Below are 23096 nucleotides of genomic sequence, written 5' to 3' on the forward strand. Positions count from 1 at the left end.
TTGGAGACCCTTATTTGCCGCCGACCTGCCGTCACCGCCTTATCGGAACAACAGAGGTAATTACCAATTACCACCGACCGATTTTTGTAATATTGGTTTTAGCTTTGATTTTGATCGACACTATATGAATGCCTTGATGAATGCCTTTTTGTTTGGAGGAGATGTCGACAATAGTACAAATTTTTTTTTTTTTTTTTTTTTTTTTTTTTGGGGTTAATTTATTTAATTCTTTAATGTATCTTTCAAGATATTCAATTATGTATTTACTGGAGTAGAGCACGTGTTTTGGAAGTTTTGTGCTTTTCATACTTAAAAGACTAAGGCCCTGTTTGATTCACCTTAAAAAAATAATATTAAGTAAAAATAATTTCACTTCAGTAAAAATAAGTTCAGTTCAGTAAAATTAATTTCAGTCCAGTAAAAATAATTTCACTTCAGTAAAAATAAGTTCAGTTCAGTAAAATTCAGTTTTCTTAAAGAAGAATTATAATAGAAAATTAGTAAAAATAATTTCAGTTCAGTAAAAATAAGTTCAGTTCAGTGAAAATAATTTGAGTTCAGCAAAATTAAGGTGAATCAAACAGGGCCTAAGTATTAGTTTGTTATTATTTCTTGCAATTTGTTATTGTCTTTTTAATTATTATTTTTCGTGTCCCCGATTCCCATAAATTTTAAATTTCCGTTTCCCTGATTCCCCATTTCCCCGTTTTCGTTTCTGTTTCCCGTTTACGTGCAACCTAGATTCTCACGGTCCCGTAACAATTCTCTCATCCAGTTACAAACTCTCCCCAACTTCTACTTGAGTACTTGACCAGTATCCACCAAAACACCAAATTCACTCTGACGAAGAAAATTGAACACACAGATTTCGTCAAAACTCAAATCCCAATTGAACTGAACACTCTCCCAATTACGATCTTTCCTTCACAACAATGGCGGCAGCAGCAGTAGCAGAGCAAGAGGAGAAGGCAGTAGTAAAGTACGGAATAATAGGAGTAGGAATGATGGGAAGAGAACACCTTATCAACCTCTACCACCTCCGCGATCACGGTGTCTCCGTCGTCTGCGCTGCCGACCCTCACCCTCCTTCCCTCGATTCCGCCCTTGATCTTGCTCACTCCTTCAATTGGCCCCTTCAGGTATAATTTTCACTTCTAATTTTCCTATAAAATTAAAATGATGTTTGAGTTTGATTATTGTTTGGTTTAATTTTAATGGGTGTTGTTTGGATGAAAGGTGTTTTCAGGGCATAAGGAGATGTTGGATAGTGGGTTGTGTGATGTTGTGATAGTTTCATCTCCAAATATGACCCATTATCAAATTCTTATGGATATTATTGCTCATCCTAAACCTCACCATGTTCTTGTTGAGAAGCCTCTTTGTACCACTGTCCCCCATTGCCAACAGGTATGTTTCTAATCTACATTGCCCGGACACGGGTACTTGTGTCGGATATGGGTACATGTTTAAGTCTCTGGCTTGCCAATTTTGCCAAAATTTTACATGAATTGTGTCTTTGTTAAGTATTGAGAATCCAACATTAGACTTGAAATGAAATTACAAGTAACTAAGTTTTCTGCATTAAAATTTTGTATTATTGCTTTGATTTATCATGAATGTATGATTATACAATTAGGGGGTGTTTAGTTAGTGTATTTTTTGGATTGGAAACGGATTCGATTAAACCAATACCCTTACTGTGTGTTTGGTTTGAAGGCATGGTAACAATTACCATTTTCCTGTTACCCTTTATTTGTTACCTCTCAAAACTTGTGTAACAAATACCCCTACCCTCCTCTTAACAAATACCCTTTCCATGGTTAAACCAAACAAATGAAAAGGTAAAAGCTAAATGATTCCTTTCCCCCCTATTATTTGTTTCCTTTCCACTCTGTTTCCATTTTCCGAACCAAACGCCCCCTTAAATTGTATTGTGTATGTGGTGTAGTGCTGGCAAATTGGCAATCAAGTTGTATAATATTAAAAGCTTTAGAATGTTGTTTAGTAGTGCTATTTGTTGAAATATGGTAATTTAGAAAAATCTAGTATAAAAATTTGTCTGGAATAAAATAGAATAATCTAGAATTTATGTTGTATAGAAAAATCTTATACAAATTCTGGAGAAGAGAATTCTAGCTGTAAGTAGAAAAATCTACAACTAAATCCAAATATAAGAATAGTGTGGTAAAGAACTAACATTCTCCACTATAAATACATGTTATGTGTATGTATGATGTTGAGTGGAAAAACAATGATATTGCACCAAAGTCATGATAAAACTTAGAGTGCAAAAGCATTCATACGGTAGTGAGAGACCTGAACTTAACATTAACTCTCACAAATTAGAAATATGAGTTTTTTAGGGTGAGTCTCCCACTAAAAATGTGCTAATTCGTTGTATTTTCATTAAACTTTCGCATGCGTTCCACAAAAAATGTGTAAATTTATTGTATTACATTAGGTTCATTAAACTTTTGCATCTGTTCTATCAAATATATATAAATTTATTGCATTATTAAACTTTCACGTACGTCCAAATTTTATCACTATTATGGTTACACTTTGACTTATCAAGGTTTTAAATCGATTAAAATTGTTATTAGAACTCTATATTCAATTTAAATTGTGTTTGGCTTATTTCTTAATTTGTATTCGTTCCATTTGATGCTTTCGGAATTTTAGAATTGCTTTTTACTCTCCATATCCCATACTATAAAGTATAAACATTGAAAAGTGAGGAATTCGGATGAAAAATGTGTTATGGATCAGCCCATAACCTGACCCGTCCAGGTGTATACCCGAAAACTGAGGAAAAGTCAACAACAACAAAGAACAATATGACAAAGATTATTAAGAATTAATCAGGGAAGCTAGCAGCAAGTAGTTTAATTGTTTAAGTTTGGTTTTGCCATTTTAGTGTTAAGGATCACATGTAGAGTGCATCCCTTGTATTAGCAGCTTATTATAGGTAGAAGAGTCATATGTTAGAAAGGATATCTAGAAATTAATGAGAGAAATACTTGAGAGATAGGTTACTGTGAGATTAATTGCTTAAAGCTATTCCTTTAATCTTCCTTAATTAGTATTAATCATCTAAGTTTTCCCCTTAATTAAATTAACGGCTATTTCACCAAATGCCACTGAGCAATTTAAAAATTCATCAAATGCCATCGGACTTTTCAGAATTCACCAAATTCCACGGAGTTTTTAAAAAATTCACCGAGTGCCATTAATGACTAACGGCAGTTAACTCCGTTAGTCATTTAGGCTAATTATGCCACGTGGTGGCTTATGATTGGTTGATTATTAAATTAGTAAATTAATTACTTAATAAAAAACTTTTTTTAAAAAAAAACACCCACATGACCAAGCCCCAACCACCATCTGTCACTGCCACCACCCTATCCCCACCGCGGCGACCCAACCCTGAACAACCACGCCGGAGACCCAGCTTAGCCAGCCCGCGCCGACGACGCAACCCAACCACCTTTCCCGCAATTTGCAACCTTCTCTTTCTCCATCGAAAATCCCTCAGTTCCCCTCCCCACCGCCGGACGACCAAAGCCCCCTCCACTCCCCACTGCTGGTGACCAATAAACCCTCCCCGCTCCGGCGAACCCAAATCGCCCCCCTCCCCCTCCCATCTCCACCCCCCATCTCCACCTCACTTAAACCCCAAAATTGAAAACCTTAAAATCGAAAACCTTAAAATCGAATTAGGGTTTCGATTTTGGATATTTCAATTTTGGGGTTTTAGTGTGTCGAGGATGGTGGTTTAAGGGGGGAAAGTGGATGGAGATGGTAGGGGGATGGGCGAATTAGCTTCGCCGGCATGGCGGCATAAGTGATGGGGCTGGGCGACGGTGGGAGGGGAGAGAGGTGTTTTTAAAGTGAAGGGAGGGGTTTTAGGGTGGGGGGAAGGTGATTTTGGGAAGGATAAGGTGGCGATGGCATAGGATCAGGGGGAAGGGTGGCCGCTGACACCGAAGAGAATGTTGGCCTGGTCGCCGGTGGGGGTGGGGGCAAGGGGTTGGGCTGGCGGTGGTGCGGTGGGAGTGGCTGGGGTTAAGTTTTTTTTATTTTATTTTAATTTTTTCATAAATATATAATAATAATAATAAAATGAACCAATAAGAATATGCCACGTGGCATAATTAGCGTAAATGACTAATGGAGTTAACTGCCGTTAGTCATTAATGGCACTCGGTGAATTTTTTAAAAACTCGGTGGCATTTGGTGAATTCTGAAAAGTCCGATGGCATTTGATGAATTTTTAAATTGCTCAGTGGCATTTGGTGAAATAGCCGTTAAATTAATAATTAGAGTTAATTACACTGTCCATTATCGGTCCTCGACAACTTGGTATCAGAGTGGTTGATCATGGCGGGATCCTCGCTGACCCAATGAGCGGACGCAGTGGACGAGAAGCTCGAAGAGGTCGAGTCGCAGCTGAAGTCCATCGAGGAGAGGCTTATTGACCAAGATGCCTCCATTGGGCGTGTGGTGGCAAAGGTAGTGAGCAGGGCCATGGCGGAAACATAGAAGGCCATCACTGACAACTTCACGACGTTGTTTGAGGCGGAGAAAATTGCTAGAAGAAGATAGAATACGGTTGGAGGGACGGATCGACCGTTTCAGGCAGGACCAGGACTAGGAGGCTCAGGCAGTACATGAGAAATTCAGAGAGGAGTTGAAAGCAGCCGTGGCCAAAATGTACTTCGACTTCTATCAACTGAAGACCGCGTGACCGCGGCGGTGGTGGCCATGGATGGCCCGGCTTTGTAGTGGTTCCATTGGGAGAACCGTCGGCGTCCCTTCGCCCATTGGAACGATCTGCGCGGCCGCATCTTGAAGGAGTTCTAACCCACCAATTCGGGCACCTTGCAAGAGCAATGGCTTGCAGACGACTAGGAGGAGTATCGAAGAAATTTTTTCGAATTGGCGTTTCCCTTGGAGGACTTACCAGAGATAATTATGAGTGGCCAATTTATACATGGTCTTAATGAAGAAATCAAAGCCGAACTGAGGTTGTTAGATCCGGGCACGTTGGAACGGGCTATGGATTTAGCTAGGAAAATTGAGGCTAGGAACCGGGTTAGTAGAGGAAAAAGTGGGCTCGGACCGTGGCGAACCGGACTGAGTCAGATCGGTCCGAGTACGAGTGGGGTCAGCAGCAACAAAATAGAAAGAGGGCTGATCTCACTTATGGACTACCCCTAGACGCTGGTCCAAGTCGAAGCTGCCCAAGCCCAACGAATCACAAGGGTCTGTCAATCTAAACAGGCCCAACAATAGTCAAGCCTCCTAGTCCACTACTGAAACTAGGAGACTTACATAAGCCGAATTACAAGAACGATGAGCAAAAGGCCTTTGCTTTCGTTGTGATGAAAGGTGAGGCATCGCGCATAGGTGTAAGAGGAAGGAGCTCAGTGTGTGTGTTGATGGTGTCTGACGGTTCGGAAGAGGAGGAAGACGGTGAGGAAAGGGAAATAGAAGAGGTGGTTGAGGTGTCACTATGTTCGATGGTGGGGCTTACTAATCCAAAAACCATGAAACTCAAGGGATTCGTACAAGGCAAGGAAGTCACCGTGATGACAGATCCCGGGGAAACGCATAACTTTCTATCATTAAGGGTGGTTGAAGACGCGAAGGTGCCGCTAGACAAGGGTGTCGAGTTAGATGTTTCTTTGGGAAACGGTAAGAGGAAGTGGAATTTGAAGGGGCGTGAAGATCAAGTTGAGTGGAGGGGTGACCTTAGTGGAGGATTTTTTGCACTTGGGGCCAGGTAACGCGGATGTAATCTTTAGAGTGCAATGGCTTGAGAAGCTCGGAACGGTGACGGCTAATTAGAAAACTCATGTAATGAGTTTTAGTATCGCCGGAGTGCCGGTAACCTTAGTGGGTGATCCAACATTAGAGAAGACCAACATTACCTATTCTTCTCTTGTCTTGTCCAATGGATTTTGAAGATAGTTCATCAATTATCTACAAGCTATAATTGGACATCTCAATATCTCATTATCAAGCTTGGGTTGAATTAGAAAGAACAAATAGGAAAAACACAAATTCTCCAAAAAGGTGAGTGTACGTTAATTTATTGTAAAACGGGTTAAAATTATCTTAAAAGTATGTTACCCTTTATATTACAAAAGTTATTATTTTCTAATAATAAATTTTATCTTACATTGAATTATCAAATTTGGTTCATGTAGCCGACCACACAAATGGGATTAAGGCTTTGATTGATTGGATAAATTTAATTTTACAAAAACTTATAATGTATTAGATTAATCATATTAACCTTTATAATTTGTAATCATGAATCTATAAAAAATTGCACATTAAAATAAAATTTAAACCAACGACAAATTAAAAGTTACTATAGAAATAGTAGTTACCCTCAAAGTGACCGTCTTACAATAAAATTAACGTACACCCGCCTTATATAAGACTTAGGTGCTTTTTGGAAAAACTAGCGGTAAGCGGTTGAGTAACGCGTAGGTTTGGGTAGAGGTTAGCTATCAATGTTGCAGTTAATAGTATTATTATTTGGTAAAAATAGCGGTTGATATGTTAAAATACAATAAAAATATATCCATAATACTTATAAAGTAAACAAAATTTGTCAAAAGCTACTCGCTATCCTTCAAACGCTAATATTATTAACGTTTGGCAAAAGCTAACTGAATGCTACCTTTACCGCTAACCGCCATATGAATCGCTACCTTACCAAACGCACATAGTTTTTCCTACTAGTGTTTTGACTTAGTTTAAAGGCTGACCACTACTTAAAACGCTACCGCCAAACAGGGCTTGTAGGAAAAAATTTATGAGAGAATTTTTATACTTATCATAGTTGGAAAGTAAATAGAGTGTAATAATTAGTATAAATCTTGAAAAAATTAAGATAAAAATTAAAAAACAAGAACATGAAAGGCGTAAAGCATGCTATCTATTCTGTTTCAAAAAAAAAAAAATGCTACCTATTTTTTTTTTATTATTATTTTTTATTTTTTTTGATAAACATGCTATCTCAATTCTTAGAAAAGACTTTTTATTTATTATTTTTTATTTATTTATTTTTTTCAGAAAAAGATGTGGGGCACCAAAAACAAAAAAAGGCCCTGAGCCATTGCTCATGGAGCTCATGCCATTGAGCGGGCTCTAGTTATGGAAAGGAGTGCATGTTGTACTTAACTGTATTTGATTGTTTTCCACATAGTGAGGCAAATTTGAAATGCCAGAAAATCTGAATTAGGTTCTTTCAATTTCCATGAATTTCTCTGCTGCTACATTGTCCCTCAATGAATAGTGTAATACTTCTGTAGTTGGTTGCACCATTATCCAATATTGACTTTCACGACATCATAGGCAACCTTAAAGGAAGAATTTGATGCCCAAACTGCATCACATGAGTAAAGTAACATGAGGAACCCTCACAATAGCTCTTTTGCTTTACATCTAACTGCAATTGTAGTAGATACAATAGATCAGAAAAAGTTGGTTCAGAAATTTGGATGCTCCACAATGGACGTGGCATTGTTGTGTTGAACTGTTATTGTACATGGTGATAGAGCCAATAGAGGGGTTATAAGTTCTTACACCGTACTCCTTATCCCACCCAATGGTATTCCTTATTAAGTAATCACTGACAAGCAAACACTAGAAAGTCAGACTGAAACAGTAAGATATCTGTGTGCAGCATTGTGTCCCTTGTGTCCTAAACTCTTTCTGATCCTTGTGTACTTTGGAGTTTGTTTAAGGATGATCATATATATAGCTCATGCAGATTGATTATGTATAAAGATTGTTTTATGTACTTATGTTGCATGATAAATTGATAATCCTTTTATCTGTTTTCATGTTTATTTTTTGTACAGTCCATATTACTTGATTGAAGTATGGGTATGCATCTGAGTGTTTTATAGGCTGATTCGTTAAATTTAGGACACTGGTTTTAAATACAGGAAGCCATATCTGAGTCCTGAGATGAAAGATCTGACATATATTTTGTACTCATATTCTTTTGTTGGGGTGTTTCAAGTTTTCATCATGGGTATGGTTGGAATTAGTCGAGTCACAGGATACTCATTATCTAAGCCTTATTTTCAGGTAGTAGATGCTGCCAAGAAAAGACCAGATATAATGGTGCAAGTGGGTTTAGAGTACAGATACATGCCACCGGTAGCCAAGTTAATAAAAATAGTTAAGGGAGGAGAAGTAGGTCCAATCAGAATGGTGGCAATAAGAGAGCACAGATTTCCTTTCTTGGTTAAGGTTAATAATGCTACAATTTTTTTGAACCAATCAGGCACTCACTGTAAATCTGTAATCCCTGGTTTTCTATCCTGTTTTATCTATCACATATAGGTCAACAACTGGAATCGATTCAATGCAAACAGCGGAGGGACTTTAGTGGAGAAATGTTGTCATTTCTTTGATCTCATGACATTAATTGTCGGTGCAAATCCTGTTCGTGTGATGGCTTCTGGTGCCATGGATGTTAATCACAAGAATGAAGTTTATGATGGAAAGGTAGTCATTTTGTTCAGTGAAGTTGCTTATACATCTAATTGTTTAATGCAAAGTACAATATTATAATGATATCAAATAAATGAGAAGACTGATGTTTGCAATGTCTGACTACGAGGAACTAGCAGAAGGTAATGCATTAAGTAGACTCATATTAAGTTTACTTCAGTTAGAATGGTCATGAAAATTGGTAAAAAGGTGTGTCATCTGAGTCTTTTCAGAAATGCCTTTTAAAAAATTAAATTAAATAATTTTCTGCACATTCTAGTATCCAAATCCTAGTTCACTTAAAATGGTTGGCAAAAGTTGCAATGTGGAGTCCATAACAATGTAATTGCTTTTGAGACAGGTACCTGATATCATTGACAACGCATATGTTATTGTGGAGTTTGACAATGGCTCACGGGGCATGCTTGACCTGTGCATGTTTGCCGAAGGAAGCAAAAATGAGCAAGAAATATCTGTAGTTGGGGATGTAGGAAAGGTGAAACCTAACTGTTAAATCGACTCCATAGCATATCCAATTTGTTGTTTTTTCCACACAATCCTCGCAAAACCAGAAGTGGCATGTTGAGGTTTTGTTTTAATACTCATGAATCCTTGAAAATCTCATTTCAGGGTGAGGCCTTTGTTCCAGAGGGCATTGTGAGGTTTGGCACTAGAGAAGCAGGCAGGAATGGTGTGCAAACTATACAAACAGTAGATGAACGAATAAAGTAAACCAATCTTATCTTAATCCTATCGCTTTAAGATATAATGACCAATGTTAGTAAAATATTGCTTCTCTAATTACATTATATTGCATTACTTTGCAGATATGATGGATTACATCATGGTTCAAGTTTCTTAGAGCACCTAAACTTTTTGCAGGCCATTAGGAACAAAGGCACCCAGGCACCTGAGGTGGATTTAATAGACGGGTTGATTTCGGTTGCTATTGGAGTTGCTGCACAGGTTTCAATTGAGCAGGGTAGATTTGTTACAATGGAAGAGGTCTTAAAAGGTTGAAGTTGCTGAATAATCAATCACCACCTCATCTATCTGTATAGACGTATAGTCTGGGAGAGTGTTATAATATGCTCCTATTGGCCACTCTTTTCTGTATCATCAGGGAGGAGTGCCTTTGTAAATCTCAGAATGTTGTTAAGAAATTATGGAGAATTATTTAAACTGTTTAGTGTATTATTTTAAGCAATTGCGACTTTTGAAAGTTGTATACGAAGTATATAATAGTATTGTAATATCAAGTAACTCAATATCTATTTAACAAAATACGATGGATATACTCATATACACTACTAAGCTAACAACCCATTATTCCATTTAGCAAAATGATAATCATAGCTCTTAAGGAGTTATAAATGGAAAAATAAACAAATAAAATATCATATTAATTACACTAATTTGGTGATTTTGTCATATATTTCTAAATTAATATCATAATTCTTACTTGCAATTCTAAGAGATGCATATATCATTATCCTTGTTATGATGTATATACGATATAGCTAGACAAGTTTGAATATATCCTACCTTGACACGATCTTATCCTTTTACCCTACAATTTATACAGTACAGTAATTTTAGTTTGTCTTATATTCAGTCCATATTTATTTTTGGAAAGAATTTTCAATCCATTTCTCGTGAGAGTGACCCACCTTTTTTGCTACAAGTCGCAACGCCTCGCGCGCATTTAAAAGCCGCAGTCGAGAAAAAAATTTGAAGCAAAGGAGCTCAAACTTGTGACAATGGAGGACGATGGAGAGAAATCGAGCTTCGTAATCGGCATCATTGAAAACAGAGCTAAAGAGGTATCACTCATTCACTCTCTTTCTCTCTTTGCTCTACTTTTCCAGATTTTTGAGCAACTTTCATCTTCAATCATCAGCAATTTTTGGCTGCTGTAAATTACGACGAATTAGGTTTTGCAAGCGTCGATTTTCAACTTTTCGAAGATCACATTCGTTCGATTGTCGTTTTTGGAAAGATTTTGACTGAATTTTTTTTGAGAATTTTTGTTGCAACATTGTTAGAAATCACTTTGAGTAGTTTCTCAATTTCTGCGATAGCTGAATTGTGACATTTATTATGATGAAATAAAACTTCGTTGTTGTGTACTATACTTAAAATTCAATTGTTGAAGATTTTTTTTTCAACTTTATAAAAATGTGATTTGCATGCGATTTCAAGTGTTAGAAATTGTTCCTAAAGTAGGCGCATTCACTTTAGAGTTGAATTATGAAAGTTTTGATGATGAATGTGAACTTCAACGCGCACTATAATTCTCATTTGTATAATTTCACTTGGAGAGTTGGAGTAATATCAAATCGTTTGTATAGTTTGTTTTCTTGTATGAGTAGTTTATTATATGATATAGTAATTTCAAATCATTTGTATAATTCGTAGTTTCACTCATCAGATGCATATGAATGATATGATGATGTGGATATAGATACCGTAATAAGAGTTAATTTGCTTAATTTTTGTGAAAGGACTATGTTAATTGCATTTTACTTGATTGTTAAATCACTTAAATGGAATAGTTACTCTCAGAGAAAATATAAAATAAATGTTGGAGATGAAAGTAAATTTACCTATTATGCAGCTCTCCGTTTGGCTCATGCCACTCATCTAGGGCGTTTTAGTGAAGACCTTACTCTTCAGGTTTTCAATGTTGTTGTATTGGTTTTTGTAATAAGTTTTTTGGTTGTCTCACTCGTGTGTAATGAAGCTTTTGTTGGACTGTTGTTTGAGGATCTTCTAGGCTAATTTACCTAGTCTCCTCGAATGGGAAGAGAAGGAGAGGGGAAGAGGGGGGGGCAAGGGGGCGAGGGGGTATTGGGGGACTTTGTTTTAACAAAATATAATTGTTGCTTTCAGACTAAAAACTAGGGTAATTATTAATTTGTCATTTTTTTAAGGATTTGGGGTTGGTTAAGATATATAGTTTGAAAATTTATTAGACTGCTTTGATAGGTAATATAAGAGTGCTACTATATGCTATTATTTGTGTGAAGAGAGTGCTACCGTTTGTTTGGACAGGTTGGCGTTGCAGCTTTGGACTTAAGATCTGCTTCACTTCACCTTTCTCAGTACATTGAAACCAGTAGTTCCTACCAGAATACCAAGACCTTGTTGCAATTTTATGACCCAATGTCAATTATTGTTCCTCCTAGCAAGTTGGCTCCTGATAGCATGGTTGGAGTGTCAGTAATAGTAGATAGATATTACTCTGCAAGCAAGAAGGTGATAGTCCTTTTCATATCTTCTGCAATATCTGTTTTTTTGGTGTGGCATCTCAACAAACAAATATGTGCTTCTTTGCAGGTAATAATGGCTCGTGGCTGCTTTGATGATACTAAGGTTGAACGATCTTACTCCAAAACCAAAAGTTCAATTGAGATAAGTAGCTAATTGATGTCGATGTTCTATCTTAAATATCTTTTTCTGATGAATCCTTTATGGTACAGGGAGCTGTCTTGGTCAAGAACTTGGCTGCAAAGGAACCCTCGGCCCTTGGTCTTGATAGTTACTACAAGCAATATTATCTTTGCTTGGCTGCTGCAGCTGCTACTATTAGATGGTAATTTCAAATGCTCCTCCTATTGTTTATGAAAGATTTTATAGTTTCTTCAATAATCAAATCAAAATATCAAAGTATCTAATCATCCAATTTGCTTATATTAATAACAATCATTATCCTGGAGACTTGTAATGTGTTTTTGAAGGAACCTAAGACTGCTGTGAATAAGCTATTGATATGGAACATTTACAACTGTTTGTTCACGCATTTATACGAATTGATGTTCTTTCGAAAGGGTTAAGTCATGCATTATTAATTATATATTGATGATATGCAGGACTGAGGCAGAAAAAGGGGTTGTTATAACTAATCATTCATTATTGGTATGCCTCGCTTTCTTTATGCTATGTTCTACTTCCCTTTTTTTTTTCTTTTTTTTTACTTCGTCATAATTATAGCACAAATCAATTTCATATCTCTGTTCAAGAGAATCCAACCTTTTGCTTTTTTCCATATAATTCTCTTCGACCTTTGGACATATCAAACAGTCAAAAGTTAAGAAAGGATCAACACTTAATACTCCTAGAGTCTGTTTCGATTCATCGGTGATGGGCAAAATTTTATTTCTTTTTCAATGCTTCACAATATTGCATTCCACTCACAGTTCAGCTTCCTCATTAGTTGTGGATAATCTCAACTTTCACATCCTTCTAACTTTTCAGGTCACTTTTAATGGGTCCTTTGATCATATGAATATTGATGCTACTAGGTACCTTCTTGAATCTCTAGAACTTCATTCCTTGTTATGATAGGCAGTGCACATAGCCACATACATCATTAATAGCTACATTGACTATACATGAACATCTAACTAATTGGGATGGCCGTCGCTGATCTCTGCAATTGTAATGAAGCTATATAAATTACCGACATTGACTGATTCCTCAAAGGCTTCCTGAGTGTCTCAGTACTCTATGTCTGGGAGCTAACTGCAAAAGGCAAGGCTGTAGGGGATGAACATTTGTTTTTTGGACTCTGATCAAGAGCATTCTATCTATCAATCATGGTTTCAAAGATTAATTTCATCTGATGAATGTCTGTTGGCACTGCCCTTTTATGCTGAAATTAATGTCATTAGAAACATTAATTTCTTGCTTCTTTTTACAGTGTGCAAAACTTGGAACTCATCGAGCCATTGCATTCCAATCTTTGGGGCACAAACAACAAGAAGAAAAGTATCTTCCATATGCTTAAAACAACAAGAACCACAGGGGGGTATGCTTTCAATAATTTTGCTGGTCCATTCAGTGTCTGATAATCTATCAACTTTTTTTCCCCAATTTCCCCTTTTCATATTAATTGTAAAAATTCTAGGACTTTCTACTTTTAACTGCAAGTTGATGTTTTGTAGATGATCAGAAAATAGATTTAATAAACTGCAGAACTGCTACTATTGACTGACTTACAATCTCTTATCATGTTACTTGCACTGTTTTCTTATCTATAGATCAGAAAATGATACTATTGCTTTACTTCCAGTCTATCATGTTTAATATATGTTCAAGGCAGCGACCTATGTCTTCCGTGAAGCATGGATCTGAAAAGGATTATGAATCTGTAGCTCAAAAGTCTAGCATGGTTAGCTAATTAGAGAGCTCTTTTCCTGTAAGAATTATTTATGCGTTGAGTACTTATTTGATTCTTGATTATTAATCAATTATGATATAGTTTTCTGCTAAAAGAATTTTATTACTGTGCAAGTGAAAGAGAGAGGTATGAATTCAATATTGGGTAAAGACAATATTGGCTGTTCCTTCATCTCCGAAGTTCAAAAGATCTCATGCATTTTCATTATATACATACAATTTAATCATGAACTTCTATTATTTTCCTGTTATCTGCTCTTACGTTGTGTATTCTTTTCAGCACTAGATTACTTCGTGCTAATCTTCTGCAGCCTCTGAAAGATATTGAAACTATAAATGCTCGCCTAGATTGCCTGGTTAGTGTTAGATGCTTGTCTTTGGAAATCGGCTTGTAAAATTTTCTAAATTCTAGTACAAAACATATTGAAGTGTTAGACACGAGGGTACATACCATTCTAATGTTGGACTCAAGAGTGGGGGGGTACAACATTCATGAAATACAGTTTCTGATTCTAGGACTTTTTGCATGAAGAATTGAAGATTTCTCGTGCAAAACTTTAAATTTATGCATACTTATCTTGGGCTAACTTGTTTGCCTTGTAAGTCCGTTTGTGAGCACAAATCACAAATTTTTCAGTTTTTGATGTCGTTTAATAGTGTCTTCTTTTCTCTATTGATTGGTGGTCTGGTTGATGATTTACTCCCACCATCCCACCTTAATTTGAGCACTTATCAATACATAGGAAAGGAGTTGTGGCTATGCTATTTTATAAGAAAAGTAGATGTGCTGAGATTTAGTGAGAGTGTTGTATCATTTTTAAATAGTAACAGGCATGAAAGGAATTAATGGGTCCAAAAGGAAAGATGACATGATAAAAGTCATAAAACAGTTGGCTGGACCTTTCCAAAAATGATGAAGTGTTCTAACTAATTTGGTGCAAATAAAAAGGAAAGTGTTCAAATTAAGATTTTAGGAGAAATGTGGTGTGTGGTTTAGATTCTATACCTTTTTTTGGAACCTTAATGATGGGTTACACTGGCGTTTATGGACGTTTATGATTATATATAGTGAACTATGCTTATGACTTTGTTGTTTGAGTTACAATTATTTTGCTAATTAATTTATAATTGTATTTTAGTTGATTGAAATAGCAAGTTTGACAAATGTTTAACCAATTTTATATATCTATGTATCCACCAATTTTGCCAATTTTTTTTTTTTTTTTTTTTTTTTTTTTTTTTTTTTTTTTTTTTTTTTTTTTAAATATAGTTTTTGTGGCATGCTTAATTAGAATGTAATTAGAGGCCATTTTATACATGTGAACCACCCTTGTCTCAAACCCTAGATCTCATATTATTTAATTAATAAGGTCATTTAAAATTAATTTTTATGGAGGTTTTTCAAAGATTTACAAATGCTCCTTAAATTTCGGGAGTGACTGGTACTTAAGTTTCGAAACTACATGCACCATTGCATGATTTGCGCCAAAAAGTTTCTAAAATTGTCTCTGACTGTTCTAGTATCTTCTACTGTTTTATGGCTGTATTGACTAGGTTGAGTCGACTTGTCATCCTATTTCCTACCTGATTGTGCATATGAGTTTGGTCGTTCTTTTTCAAAAAAGTTCATTTGCCTTCATGACAGTTTCATCATTACTCTTTTCTTGTGGAATGAGTCCCCTGAAGCTTGTAGTTTACAAAAAGATCTTTTTCCATGATTTTCATATAGGATGAATTAATGAGCAATGAACAGCTTTTCTTTGGACTATCTCAGGTTCTCCGCAAGTTTCCAAAAGAAACTGGTAAGGAAAAGGAGAGTAGGAAAACCAAGGGTTTTGCATATATATTATTTGCTCACATGTTAGTTAACAGTGGCAAATGCCTTTTGATTTCTATATTCAGATAGAGTATTATGTCACTTTTGCTTCAAGCCAAAGGTCTCAAACAAAGTTTTGGCTGGTGGCGGTTCTAGAAAGAGCCAAATAATAATTTCAAGCATTATACTTCTCAAAACTGCTTTAGATGCCTTGCCTCTGCTCTCCAAGGTATATTTCCATGCTTTGATAATTAACAAAACAACTGCACTTCTAGACCATTTATCACAGCCCAACTAATGATAATCATTCATTGCTTCAGGTGCTAAAAGATGCAAAAAGCTTTCTTCTTGGAAACATCTACAAATCTATTTGTGAAAATGAAAAATATGCACTCATCAAACAAAGGTATTGCGAATTCTCTATTGCTAAATGGAATTTATGTGAATATCTTCTTGTATCATGAAAATTTCCGTGTCAAATGCTGTGAGATTACACTAAATAATGTGCATTTCCATTACAAATCAGACTAAAACTCATGCTTATGTAGGTTGTTATTCACTCATATAAACATGCATTCTGATTAGCCACTTTTTTAGCTCTATTTGATTTTTTGTTCTGGCATTGCAAGATCATAAACCTTTTGCTACTTACTTGTAGACAGAAACCTTGAAGAAACTAATCTTTGTGTTTCTAGCTTTGTATCAGTCTGTATGCCCTAAAACCAACCCTTTGATTAAAAATTCACGGACACAAATTTTTCTACAAGCTACTTGTGCATTTTCTGCAATAAAATACATTTCCCCAAAAATAAGAGAAAGCACTTGATTTTATTTGGCTTAATCTATTTCGTTAAACTAAACTGTCTTGCAGAATTGGAGAAGTGATAGATGAAGATGTAGTCCATGCAAGGGTTCCTTTTATTGCTCGAACACAGCAATGTTTTGCTGTCAAGGCTGGTATTGATGGGCTGCTTGATGTCGCTAGAAGGACATTTTGTGATACTAGTGAAGGTATTATCTGCTTTATTTGTCTAGAAATACCTTTTTATGACTTGTAGGTTTTATCCACTTTTTCACCAAATAAATTTTCTCGTGCCTGACAGCAATACATAAGCTAACAAGCAAATATCGTGAAGATTTTAAACTGCCAAACCTAAAACTTCCTTTCAACAAAAGACAAGGGTTTTACTTCAGCATACCTCAAAAAGATGTTCAAGGAAAGCTTCCCAGCAAGTTCATTCAGGTTCTGAATTTGAACATTTAGACTTCATATTGTGTCTGTATACACCTACAGTTTCTGACTCTTAGAAGCAGGTTGTCAAACATGGAAACAATATACACTGCTCTACGTTGGAACTTGCATCTGTAAGTATCATATTGATGCGAATTTCTCTTTAAGGTCCATTTTTTTAGCTTTGAGAATCAAATTTGTGTTGTGAATTGCTTCTTTCTCTGGAACCAGTTTTAGAAACACATGAAGAGTATACTGGTCTAAACTTTACTTGTGTACTAGGTTAGATCCCGTGCCATGCACGGTGATCTATAGTTATAAACTAAATTAGTCCCGTGCGATGCACGATATAATAAATTTCTTTGAAATAATTATATTTTATATATGTATCTCATACGAGGAAAAAAAATATAGAAACATAACCATTAATTGCAATGGTATTTAGATCTAAATAATTTTAAAGATAGTAAAAATTTAACCAAATTATACAATACAGAGTACTCTTAAACCGAGAGTAATTATATTTGGAATCCAGATAGTTTTTTATAAATCCATAATAATGTAAAAAAAAATAAATAGAAATAACATATTATAATAATTGTCTTCAAAAAACAATATACTCCGTATATATAATTTAATAATTTAAGGTTAAAAAAAAAAAAGGTGATTTTTCAAAAAATAAGTAAAAATAAAAATAAGAATATGATGTCAGCAATTGATTTAGGCGGGAAATTTTTTTACCACAACTTGACATCTGTACGATTAAAACAGGGGATGATGTCAGCGGTTGTTACTTTAGTTATATTTATAGATAAGTTGTCTTACCTGTTCTGTTTGAAGAAAAACTCTTAAACTTTATTTTTTGGGTTCAACTTTTGTTCAGCTGTAGGGTTCCAAGTTGAAACAGCTGAGTAATTGAGTGGCTTCTATTATTTGAGTCCCCTTGCTAGAGTCCTCAGGCTCCTCACTTCATAGTATAAGTAACTAAATGGTTTATGTAGATAACATCCTCGTAGATGCTAGGACTAAGATATAATTAGGTAGTCTAGTGATAATTCATGAGTTTTAGATGATTGCTTATATAGTGACGTGACCATAAATCAAAGCTTGCTCTGGTTTATTGTATTATGAATCCATATAAATAACTTTGGATGGGTCTGCTAATGTAAGCCTTCCTGAACTTGGCCGTGCGTAATGGAGCAATCTGAGTATCTGACAGTTCTTGGTCTGCTTTCTGGTGTCTTATATGTTGGAAAACTGAAAGCACAGATTGCTTAAAATATCTCATGGTTGTATGGGTCACTGATGAGGCTCCTACCTAAGGTAGGATGCAGATATCAGATCCATGTGGTTTCTCTATAATAGCAGAGAGGCTGCTTCAACTGGATCCTAGATTAATAAGCAAGTCACTTGTACTGCTGTGACTTTTAGCAGTTCCTTCAATATCCTTATAAATTTATGCTGTCGTGTTACTCTGTTAGCTTTTGATATGGTTAGAATGGCATAGGTCATGTTCCATGGATCTCTCAACAAGCTTAAATCCATAATTTTCCGAATTCAACAAATTCTCCCAAACCTATATTTTCATCGCATCTGTATAGTTCACCATCTACCTGTAAATATCAACTCTTCTTGTCACTCACCTTGAAGTAGATAAGCCTTAGGTAGTGGACTAGTGACCAACTAGCATTTCTTCATACTTCTGAATGATAGCTACCTTGTTGGCTTGTTGTGTGATATCAGAGTGGGGAATTGAAAGTCCCGAAGCATATTTCATGTCAAGTAGTGTCAAAATGAACACTTCTTATTTCGTAGCTGTTTCCATGTAGTTTTACAGCGTCATATTTTATTTGCACCCTCACATTCTGTTTCCACCTGTATCTGTAAATTAATTTGAAAAAGTTTTTCATTAATTTATACCTATATGGCTTTGTTTACGTATTGCTTGTAACTTCTGCAGCTGAATGTCAGAAACAAGTCTGCAGCTGCAGAGTGTTGTATGAGAACAGAACTATGCTTGGAAGGTTGTATCTAACTTAATGATAATTGAACTCAGTGAAGGCATTAATTTTTAGTAGTTTTGTAATCAGTGAAGGGTAATAATATATGCTCCTCTTTAAAAATAATTTCGTAATCAGTTATTGTCTAACTAGTTGACGACTTTGTCATTGTAAAGTTTATCTTATGCTACCCTTCAAGGCTTTTTGCTTGAAAGTTGTAACATGTAAGCATGGAATTTGGAAATGCAACTATAGGATAATGTGAAAAGTGAAAGCTTCTCTTTCCGCCTCTAGCGACCAATGTTGCATAACTTTAACTTGAACTCAACTCCTAATCAAGTAATCAAGCTATAAATATGTAAAGAACTAGATTTCCTAATTGGACAGAGCTTTTTAAATTTTCTCTCTTTTTAATTGAAATTTAATAATTGATATTGCATAGCTTAAACTTGTGCTTCAGTCATTACAAAACTAATATTTAATAGTTTAAAATTGAGCATGGCCTTTAGGATAGTTATCCCTTCTTTCTTCTTTCTGAATTTAAATTTTTGGTTTGCCCATTGATTGTTACAGTTACTGTTTCACACTTAGCTAGTGTGTCGATGACATGGAAATGAAAGGTTCTTAAATACCAATGCAATAGATACACTACGGGTGATTAATTATGTTCCATGTGAACCGCAGCTCTCAATGATGCCATCAGGGAAGATGTATCTGCACTCACTTTGCTTGCAGAGGTCTTGTGCCTTTTGGATATGATTGTCAATTCATTTGCTCACATGATATCAACCAAGCCAGTTGATCGGTATATTAGACCAGGATTTACAGGTAATTTCATATGGTTGTCTTAGCTTTAGGTTGTTAAATAAGCATTTAAGTGCCTGCAGCAATGATTACATCATCTGATCTTGCAGAAAGTGGCCCGTTGGCAATTGATGCTGGAAGACATCCTATCCTTGAGAGTATACACAGTGACTTTATTGTATGAGATAGTGTTTTTCTTGTGAAATTCTTTTTATTTACCTTCTTGCATAAGAGGTATATTTAAATAAGTTTTCTTTCTCTAATTCTTCTTTTGGCAGCCCAACAATGTTTTTCTTTCTGAAGCATCAAACATGGTGATTGTTATGGGTCCAAACATGTAAGAAACACTTCAATTTCCATTAATGTTTTCTAGAAACACTTCAATTTTCCGTTAATGTCTTCTCAGCATAGTGCTTAAAATGTACGAAGTATGTATTTGACTATTTGTACAGCACAATTGTATAATTACTATATTTGTGAATCTGGAAAATTCTCAGTATCTATGTGTTTCATCTTGCCAGTCATTGGGACATCAATAGAAGCTCAAGACAACTGTACGATTACTGTGTACAGAGTACATGATCCACATAGATATTGTAGTTGCTTTTGTCAGAATATTGACCTATCACCTATCCAAACATAAAAAAGAGACCTTGGTATGTAGGATATATTTGGAAGTGATATGGTGGCTAATGAATCAAATCACCATTCAACATAATGGTTGACCCCCCCCCCCCCCTCCCCCTCTCTTTCTTGGAGTTGAAATTCTTCCACTCAACATATCATCAAAAACATACTCCCTTACGTTTACCCTTGCAATAATGGAATTTTCTTTTCAGGAGTGGCAAAAGCACTTACCTCCAACAAGTGTGTCTTATTGTCATCCTTGCTCAAATAGGCTGCTACATACCAGCTCGATTTGCCACTATAAGAGTTGTTGATCGTATATTTACTCGAATGGGGGCTGTAGACAATCTTGAATCCAATTCTAGTACGGTATGTTCTCTTTACATAGTGATTACTTTATGCTATGCTATCCAATATTCTGAAAAATGAAGCTATGATCTGTTATTCTGCCCTAAACTGCCTATTTTACTGGCAACGGAGTATAGACTTAGTAAAAAAAAAGATGCCAAGTATAGAATGACTTTGTGCCTGAATTCCCAGAGTATGTATTATGTGTGACTGACAATAAACCTGGCCTTCTTCACCATAGCCTACAGGATATATGAAAAATGGGCTATAGTCCATAAGGATCTTTAATATACTTATTAAGCATGCAAGTGAAGTCTACAGTGTTTAGCGAAGAATTATGAAATTATCACACATGTGCACCCTAGAGTCTAGACAAGTTCCATATTTTTCTAATGGTTGCCTACCTGGGATAAATCTCATCTGGATACTCTGTCCACCGTAGTGCCTATGCTAATTTTTTAGTGGAACTGCTGGTGTGGTTTCTTTAATCATTTAGGCAGGGAATGGTGAAACCCTGGCTCCCTGTACCTGGTTCCGATTGCCTATACCCTCTGAACAAATACCTATCAAAAGTCCTGTTAAGTTTTCAGATGTAAAAGGCAATGGACTTCTTCAGTAAATTTTATTTACTTAAGCAGAATATATGTTAGTGCAAGGAAACTTTTAGTTTACTCATTTTTACAGAGAAACACAATCATTACATAAATCTTTTTTGGTTTTACAGTTCATGACAGAGATGAGAGAGACAGCATTTATATTGCAGAATGTTTCTCAGAGGTACATGTGAGGTTTAATGGTGTAAGATGTTTATAGTTGTCATATTGACAGTTCTTTGTTGTTTACATGCAGAAGTTTAGTTGTCATGGATGAACTTGGGAGGGCCACTTCTTCATCAGATGGATTTGCAGTTGCATGGAGCTGCTGTGAGCATCTGCTATCTCTGAAAGCGTAAGAAGCTGAACTGTTATCTTGGAATCTACTTATTCTGCTAGCTTCCATATTCCCTTTATTACACTTGTTCTGTGTCTGCATAGTATAGACTACTGGCTCCAATAGGTTTTGTTTTAGAAAGTTTTTGGCATTGCTCTATCCAGGAAGGTTGACATATGCTTCTTTTGCTGATCTTTAGGTACACGATTTTTGCCACTCATATGGAAAATCTGTCAGACTTAGCAACCCTCTACCCCAATGTGAAAATTCTACATTTTCATGTCGACATAAGAAACAACCGATTGGATTTCAAGGTAGCAATCTAATCTACAAGGCCAGAAAGGCATGTTTCTTTATTTTTCTGTGACTAAACACTTGATTCATTCATCTTGCCAGTTTCAACTGAAGGATGGGCCTCGACATATTCCCCACTATGGCCTTCTACTTGCAGGTGTAGCAGGACTTCCTAAATCCGTGATCGAGACAGCCTCAGTCATCACGTCTAGAATCTTAGAACAGGTGATATGTATTGAGAACTCTCTCAAGTCTCCCTCAGTTGTCCTCTTTGGCTCAAATGCTTTTTTTTAGCCTCCGTTACTTGATTTTCCTCTTTGGCTTAAATACAATTATAACCAAATCACCTTTCTCTATTTCCAATAATTTAACATCGTAAGGCTTAATCCTCATATATTTTAAAACTATTTATGGAAAGTATATAGGCTGGAGAGTGTAACTTTTTCCTGTGATCTCAGGGGATGCAACTAATTGCTTGGTTATGAAGTCTTCATAATTCTGTATCAAACGATTTGTATGCTTTTTTTCTTTTGGTGAAAAAATTGACTTATTAGATTAGATAACTGCAGTCCCAAACACTGGATCATATGACCCCTTCGACATTTAGTAAAATGAAACAATGGGAGACTATAAGGTTCCTCTAGGTTAGCAAATGATTCGAAGTTTTTTTTTTTTTTTTTAACAAACCTTGAAGTGCTAGAGAGGGTCAATCTTTCAAATCCTCATGATCTCCATACTTCCTAGTTTATTTCTCTTTTTCTGCAACTGAATTAGAACCTAACAATAGTAGACCATTATAAAGCCTTTTTTCGCTCTTAAAATCAACATGTACTAAACCTCTAGCCTCTCAAGAGTCAAGATGGTTTGACTCTTTCAATATGTGAGAAAGATTAATGTTGTCTAGTAGTCACATTTGAATATTATTTTGTACAGCAAGCTAAGAAGATGGAGGTGAATGAACTGCAATACTGTCCCATTCAGATGCTTTACCGCGTTGCACAGAGGCTAATATGCTTGAAGCACTCTAATCATGATGAAGATTCGATAAGAGAAGCGCTTCAAACTCTCAAAGAGAATTACCTTAGTGGCAGGTTGTAGAGTGCTTAAGAATTGACGCACTTGAACTCTCTCTTCATAGGATATTTTTTGGGAAGGTTATCACTGAGATGTAATACGAAGACATTGTTGTTGAGCTTCTACGTGATAAAATTTTTTAGACGAACAACTTCTCTTCTATCTACAACTTTACATGCTAGGAACTTCAACTAAATCACTATTCTTCCTCAAGGGAAGTAGTTTAAAGAAGTTAAGTTCAAGATTGTTGAACATATTACCCAGCAATGAT

The 23096-nt window shown here is 35.8% G+C and overlaps 2 protein-coding genes across 2 annotated transcripts; both read left to right on the plus strand.

The window, feature by feature from the left end:
- The first annotated feature begins 727 nt into the window (after positions 1-727).
- Positions 728-9715, plus strand: LOC145579781 (uncharacterized). The gene is made up of 7 exons (XM_081637034.1): positions 728-1139; positions 1237-1407; positions 8113-8277; positions 8371-8535; positions 8882-9016; positions 9151-9248; positions 9348-9715. Exons 1-7 carry the CDS (start codon positions 933-935, stop codon positions 9538-9540), a joined length of 1134 nt encoding a protein of 377 aa, XP_081493160.1. The 5' UTR covers positions 728-932; the 3' UTR covers positions 9541-9715.
- A 437-nt stretch (positions 9716-10152) lies between these two features.
- On the plus strand, positions 10153-23081 carry LOC145593009 (DNA mismatch repair protein MSH4-like). The gene is made up of 24 exons (XM_081649527.1): positions 10153-10343; positions 11575-11778; positions 11860-11895; positions 12003-12115; positions 12393-12438; positions 12778-12824; positions 13223-13330; positions 13982-14057; positions 15431-15503; positions 15604-15746; positions 15838-15923; positions 16389-16528; positions 16621-16760; positions 16832-16882; positions 18709-18772; positions 19433-19576; positions 19663-19730; positions 19831-19889; positions 20392-20548; positions 21252-21304; positions 21377-21475; positions 21657-21771; positions 21854-21976; positions 22685-23081. Exons 1-24 carry the CDS (start codon positions 10281-10283, stop codon positions 22847-22849), a joined length of 2373 nt encoding a protein of 790 aa, XP_081505653.1. The 5' UTR covers positions 10153-10280; the 3' UTR covers positions 22850-23081.
- The last annotated feature ends 15 nt before the right edge of the window (positions 23082-23096 follow it).

Source organism: Chenopodium album, chromosome 2, assembly GCF_948465745.1.
Source record: "Chenopodium album chromosome 2, dcCheAlbu1.1, whole genome shotgun sequence".
Lineage (NCBI taxonomy): Eukaryota > Viridiplantae > Streptophyta > Magnoliopsida > Caryophyllales > Amaranthaceae > Chenopodium > Chenopodium album.